The sequence below is a fragment of the Etheostoma spectabile genome, unplaced genomic scaffold (assembly GCF_008692095.1).
Source record: "Etheostoma spectabile isolate EspeVRDwgs_2016 unplaced genomic scaffold, UIUC_Espe_1.0 scaffold314, whole genome shotgun sequence".
Classification (NCBI taxonomy): domain Eukaryota; kingdom Metazoa; phylum Chordata; class Actinopteri; order Perciformes; family Percidae; genus Etheostoma; species Etheostoma spectabile.
Window position 1 is genome coordinate 915,854 of NW_022605583.1, and position 7,192 is coordinate 923,045.

Genomic DNA, 7,192 nt, shown 5'->3' on the forward strand with positions numbered 1-7,192 from the left:
ATATATATATATAAAGGCTTTTTTTGTTTTTACATTTTATGAATTTAACTGACAAACTGTATATATCCAGAGCAGTTTACATGAAAGGGGTCTAATAAATAAATAAAGGCTCTAGGATTTACATTACTACATTACAGACATCAAGTGGCCTGTAGAAATACTTGAGACTGTTCAGTGCTTACAAAAGTGTTTTTCATTAAAGGTATTTGTTATTTGTCTCTACAGCTTTGGCAAGCTCAAAAAATTAAGCAGGTAAGACGTTTCTCTCTTTCATTCACGTTTAGTCTCAATCACAAAATAACACATACACACACTACAGTCCCTGACAAAAGTCTTGTTGCTTGTGTACAAATTGACCTGAAGTGCCGCTGAAATATATTTCTAATCAAGATTTATTTACAAGAAATGGCTCATTTTAATCCCAACAGCTTTTGTAATAATGTTTCAGTGCAAAAAGAAACTATCAAAAAGTTTCTAATATTCACAGCTTGGTAAAGCCTATTGAGTCAATTTTTGCAAAGACATAAGTGTTGTCGCCTTATATGAGCTTCACCTGGGACTAATAATGGATCAATCAGGTCTCAGGTGTGTATAAAAACAACCCCAGTACACTAGACCTTCACATCAACTGCAACTGACTCTGCAAAACTGCCTAAGATTCACCCTGAGACTAAAGTTTTGATTATCAAGAGGCTGAAGACCAGATCCACTGCTGATGTGGCAGACACCTCAATGTGTCAGCGTCAAGTACAGAGGATTAAAAAAACATTTGAAGACACTGGAGATGTTTTTGACAAGCCCCGGTCAGGCAGACCCCGCAAGACAACGCTCGAGAGGACCGTTTGTTGGCTCGAAAGTCCAAGGCCAGCCCATTTTCCACTGCAGCGAGAGCTCACCAGACCTGGTCCCTGAAGTCCTGTGTCAACCAGAACGGTGTTTGCGGATTCTGTCTCGATGGCCTCCATGGTCTAATCAGAGCCCAGAAGCCAGCACTAAACAAAAGACAATGAAAACCGTGTGGCATGTGCCAAGGACACGCTGCTAAAAGGAATGAATGCGGAGGTGGAAGAAAGTGGATTTTTCAGATGAATCTTCTGTTGAATTACACCACAGTCACCTACTGGAGCCCGCACGAATCCAAGATTCACCCAGAAAACAGTGAAGTTTGGTGGCGGAAAAATCCTGGTCCGGGGTTACATCCAGTATGGGGGTGTGCGAGAGATCTGCAGGGTGGAAGGGCACATCATATCTCAAATACCAAGAAATCTTAGCTACTCTATATTCCCAACCATAAAAGGCCAAATTCTGCGCAGGATGGTGCTCCATCGCATACTCCCTCTCCACTTCAAAGTTCCTCAAGGCGAAGAAGTCCAGATGGTCCGGATTGGCCGCCCAGTCACCAGACAGAACATCTTGAGCAGATGTAGGTAGGGATAAGAGAAGCATGAGCCAACACAAAGAATATTGATGACTCTGGAGCATGCAGACTGCTTTCCTAGCTATTCCTTGACTTCATCAACACATGGTCTGAATCCTTGCCAAACCGCATGGATGCAGTCCTTCAAGCTCATGGAAGTCATACAAGATATTACATTTGGATCTCACAGCACCACTATTTAATTTGTTGACATATTTTAGTATTTGCAGTAAATCTTTTCAATTTATGTATAGGCGACAAGACTTTTGTCTTGCCAAAATTTGACCTTGGCGTCTGGTTTAAATAAGAAATCGGGTTTTGAGGGGAAACAAGTATTTCTTGAGTGAACATCATGGGGAGGGGGTTGCGTTGCAGATGAGCGAGGCGACACCAAGTGTTCAGGAAGAAGGCCGGGTAATAGAGGGTGTCTCAAAATAGATAAGCGACAAGACTTTTGTCAGGGATTGTACAATCACTGTCTTGTAGCATCTCTGCTTACTATGGTGTCAGTGCATTGGTAAACAAAACTTACACTTTAGCTCAACACTTTCCTGTGTACACTACAAACATGCAGAGGAATGGCCCAAAACAGGAAAATGCAACATTAAAAGAGAAGCCTTTCATTTATTGTTATTATACTGAAATGACAAAGAGGGTGAAGCAGGCGATTGGCAGTAACTCCAGTGCTAATTAACAGGAAGTGCCAGCTTTGGAAGACGTCTGACGGTCAATGAACTGCGGGTGCAGCTGGTCAAACCAACAGAAACGGATTTACAGTAATATGGAGACGGCCACAGCAACAGCTTTTCATAAGAGTTTTAGAAAGAGTTCCTCACTCTTTTTATCTTAAGCGTATTTAAAATAAAAGCTCCAAATACACGTGAGTACACCCAAATCTCTCCCAGAATGCTCTAGGATTGGAACATGATTGTTCTAACTACGTTCAGGAGTCCGGTTTGTTGTGTGTATACAGTATGCAGAACACAAATTTTAAGTCCATACAAAAAGGCACCCCCAGCTGGACCCGTTTACCCTGAGATAAAATCCTATGTGAGCAGGACAGCGAAACTGATCACAAGTGTCCACTCACTGTCTTTTTAGTCACGTTTTGGACACCAGGTGTGAACTATATTCTGTCCTAACTAGATCATCACACAATCTAGATATACTGTATCTGGATACAAGAGGTTTGAATAAGAGCTAATGTCAGCTGCCAGTTATTAGCCATGTTAGTTGGTGTGTAGTTTTATTGGCTGTTTGGCTATACAGTGTAGGCCAAGTAACATGAGGTAATTCAACAAGATCAGGTATACCCTAGTCTGGATCAATGATGCATTTCCAGGATAAAGCCTGACATCCGGTGCATGATGTCAGGCTTTGTCCCTCACCTTCCGTCTGTGTGTGTTGGGGTTTTCAAACTCCCTTCCCTTCGGAAAAAAACGACACACTTTGAGCTAGCGAGCTACACTCTGAAAATGGCAAGTTATGAAGAACATTTGGATGGAGCAGCAAGGCAGACCTGCCTGGTTCTTTTAGTGAAAGATTTACAAAGAATATGTTTAGGGCATTTCTTCTCTAACTGGGACATTTTTGGGACCGATTGTTTGGATTGCTGTGGATGAAGTACACCTGGTGATAGACTGGTAAGAGATCGTGTTTAACCATTTATCAGCAAATGGAAATGGCTCACATTACGGTAATGTGTAAACAGTTAACTTCATTTAATATTGTCTGTGGCGTTTTCTTTTGCGGGGTGCAAATGTTCCACCAAAACAATTTCCTTCCTGAGACTCTTTAGCAGAACCACAGTCTCCCAAGACGATTGTGATTGGTTTGAAGAAATGCAAACAACCCGGAGTGTGTTTTTCCTCTTATCCCAGATTGTATGTGTGGTGTAGCCAGACCGTACTCCACAAGGGCTGTGGAGATAGACTAGGTATAACCTGAAACTTTTCAGACAAGATAGTGCCCTCATACACGTTGCTTCACATTTTAAGATTGGCTCCATGAGCGTCAGAAAGAAGCTGGATGCCTTCTGTTTCCTTCCAATCAGCAGATCTCATCACCATTGACGCAATAGAGGAAAGAGATTTCCATCTGTCTTATCTTTCAGAACGCTGCCGCTAGTCTTTGGTGGGTACATATGAGAAGACTTGAAAAGATTAGCGAGGTTATACTGTATATCAATACCAAAGTCTTTAACCCCTCAGACCTTGATCTGTGCTAATACAGTTGATTTAAGGTGTCAGAGTAATTATGTAAGACACAGCGGCATTCATACAATCAGTTGGGTTAATTAGAAAGAACTGTAAGGCACAAATATGTAATATACACTTTAAAGACCCCCTATTGGCGTAATAAATGATTAAATGATTCTAGAGATCAAATCTGGGACAGTCACATCCACATGCATACTATGGTTTATGACCAATACTTTCAAAGAACAATATCCTAATGCACACATTAAAGGAGTGGAAAAGGGTTAACAAATAAGTGAGTTAAGTAATAATGCTTTGTTGCTCGAAGCCACTTCCTGTCTGTTTAATAGCTCCTTTACTATATAATTTGACACCTTGTTTGGAGTGGTCTCACTATATTTAAGGTGATATTTTTTTTTTAAAGATTATTTTTTGGGGCTTTTCGTTTTATTATAGTAGTGACAGTGGATAGACATGAAAGGGAGAGAGAGATGGGGAATGACACCCAGTAAAGGGCCGTAAGCCGGACCCGGGCCGCTGCAGCACCCAGCCAACATGGGGCGAATGCTCCCACTGGGTGGGCCAGATGCTGCCCAAGGTGATTTTAATTAGTTTCCCACACTTGTAACTTTTCTTCATTCTTTAACCACACAGCAAAACTCTTTTTCCAATTCATTTGAACCGAATTAACCCAAATCCTTCTCGTCTGATTCTAATCATTACGCTTCTATTACAGGCCATCATCCACCCTGACACAGGGGAGAAGATCCTCATGCCCTTTCGGATGTCAGGTACAGTAGCTTGGTGTGGAAGCCTTGGGGGAAGTGGGATCTAGGGGCTTGTTATGTGGTCCAACATGGAGGTGCTGTCACCCCTGGGAACTGTCACGGCTCAACAGGGTTCTTCAGGTTGTCTCAGGCCTGAAAAAGGTCACACTCAGCTGGGCGCTGATTAAAAGCTCTCTCCCACGGTGACAGAGAAGTTCCCGAGGTTCTCTGAAGAAGTTCTTTTTTGGTCCGGTCTTAAAGCACCTTTTTTGCAAGGCAACTTTGAAGTGTTGGAGAGAGGGTGAAAGAACGAATAAAGGCGGAGAAAGGAAGAAAGAGTTACCAGCGATTAATATGTTAGGACCAACATTGTGTATGTCAGACAAATGGGAATTTGCAGAATCCTATTGCTCTGTCTAACCTTTTCAGACTAGTTAAAGGTCCCATTTTATGCTCATTTTCAGTTTCATTCTTGCATTTTGGCCTTCTACTAGAACATGTTTTCCTGCTTTTAATGTTAAAACAACCAATATTTTTCTCATTCAGGCTGTCTGACTATACCTGTATAAACACTCTGTTTTTAAAAAAGCCAAGTCTGCTCTAATTGGTCAGTGCTTCCGAGTCCTCTGCATCTGCACTCTGTGCCATTGCAGCTGGGGAATGACTGTAAAAGCACTGTAGCTGTGTATTTTTTCCTTAATGAACACATAGCAAGTATACAGTCACAAGTGTGTACAATACAAACAGGTCACGTACAACAGGGGAGAAACAAAAAATAAAATAATAATAAAAAGAAAGAAACAACTCAATTTACATAAAGCATTTGAAAAGTACAAATATTGTGTGTGTTCTAACAGCCTTTTCATTACTGCAATAGGATATAGTAGAAATATAGGGTTTAATGTGAATGGACAGCTCTATGAAGTTAGGTGTTTTAGTTTGAAATTTTAAACTATGGATGTAAAACTTGATCAAAATTAAAATCAGGTTGATTAAATAAAATTGAGAGGTGAGATTTGTGTCATAGTCAAGTATATTTTCCAAGCACAAGGTTAGTATGAGGGCATAATCTAAATAAATGCACAAGAGTTTCTCTTTGATTCCCGCAAGATGTACATTAACTACATTAATTGCTTTTTTCATTAATGTCTTTTTTGAGCTTCTGTAAATAGCGGTTGGATGGGTAAAACCAATGAAGCATTAAGAAATCTCTGACTTTATTATTGTAGCGCCACTTTCTACATATGTATATTATGGTTGTGACATCACAAATTGTCCTGACTTCCTGTTTAAAGACACAGTTTCTGATTAAGCCTTTGAAATACTTTGGCAGTATGTAGATAGCGGCTTGACCTATTTCATAATCAAAAAAGAACATTGGAATTTCACTCCAATACAGGACATTTAAAAGAAACTGATGTATTAAAGATAATACTGACTATGTCTTTCAACAGGTTTTATTCCATTTGGCACCCCAGTGGTAAGACCTTTTAGTATTCTTTTCAGTAATGCAAAGTCAGTCATATATTGTATGCTGACAGAAATCAGTTGTTTTGAACCAAGGCTGGCCCTCTAAAGTAACATTTAGGCTCTGTGTTTTGTTTCCTTTTTGGTAATCCATCTGTATATTTGTAGTCGTTTTGTAAAGCGGTTTTATCTTTGTGCAGGTCGTTGGCCTCCTTCTCCCAAATCAAACATTGCTGTCAACTATCTTCTGGCAGGTAATACCTACTTCTTACCTGCCAAACTCACACTGACGTCATATTATTGAGACATCTCTTCAGTGTTATGTAATTAATTCATGTATTTATTTATAAAGACAAAACAAATTAATTTAATGTTCCCGTATTCACCAGCCAGATCATTTTCTGCTGCAGTCCTGGCAAGATGTTGTAAAACCAACAAAATGTAAATGTAAATGTGCTGTATTTATATAGCGCTTTTCCAGTCTTAACAACTGCTCAAAGCGCTTTTACATCTACAGGATACATTCACCATTCACACACATTCATACACTGTGGCCGGGGCTGCCGTACAAGGTGCCACCTGCTCATCAGATATACATTCATACACACTCACACTCCAATGCGCAGCACCGGGGGCAACTCGGGGTTCAATGTCTTGCCCAAGGACACTTCGACAATGACTGCAGGGGCGAGGATCGAACCACCAACCTTCCGATTGGCAGGCAACCGCTCTACCACTGAGCCACAGCCGCCCAAAATGTCAAGTGTTTGAGAAATACGTTTGACAGTAAGACGCCAAAGTGACAATAGCAGCAAAATAAGCATTCGGAAAAAGGTGCCACAAGAAATCAGACATAATAATAATGATAATAACCACTTTTCATCAACTTTGCAATTTTTATGTTTATACTTTTAGATTAAAAAAGAAAGATTTTAAAGATGTCAAGTAGTGTGGTTTGTGGAGAAGAAGAAACTAATAGAAATACTGCTGATGTGAGACATGTCTACAATAACTTATTGAACTCAAGGATCACCTACTAGCTTTTTCCAGAACTTTTGACCGCTCTACTCACTCAAGACGGCCTTGGGCTCAGGGAAACACCAGTATCTAAAGTTTGAGCCTAAAATATTTAATCCACATCTGGACTCACTGGGATATTTAGGAGGAAGCTGATGGTGGGCTTGTTGTGGGGGTGGGGAAATCTTACCTCTAAATTCCACCTGGCACGTCTGCGCTGTGTTCCAGTGGCGCCGCGGCCACTGGCAGCAATAGCCACTCAAGGCAATGCTTGTTATATCACCAGCACTGCGTCCAAAAAGTGTGTGAGAAGCTTCTCTCCCCAA

General features: G+C 40.7%; 1 protein-coding gene across 1 annotated transcript in view; it reads left to right on the forward strand.

Annotated features, from left to right (window-relative positions):
- The window catches only part of sfxn5a (sideroflexin 5a), a gene marked incomplete in the record, with an annotated part of 55,077 nt that overhangs the window by 8,580 nt on the left and 39,305 nt on the right, over positions 1-7,192 (forward strand). The window contains 4 exon segments of the mRNA XM_032511024.1: positions 226-252; positions 4,352-4,406; positions 5,837-5,862; positions 6,050-6,103. Of these exon segments, the coding sequence (XP_032366915.1) occupies positions 226-252; positions 4,352-4,406; positions 5,837-5,862; positions 6,050-6,103 (162 nt within the window).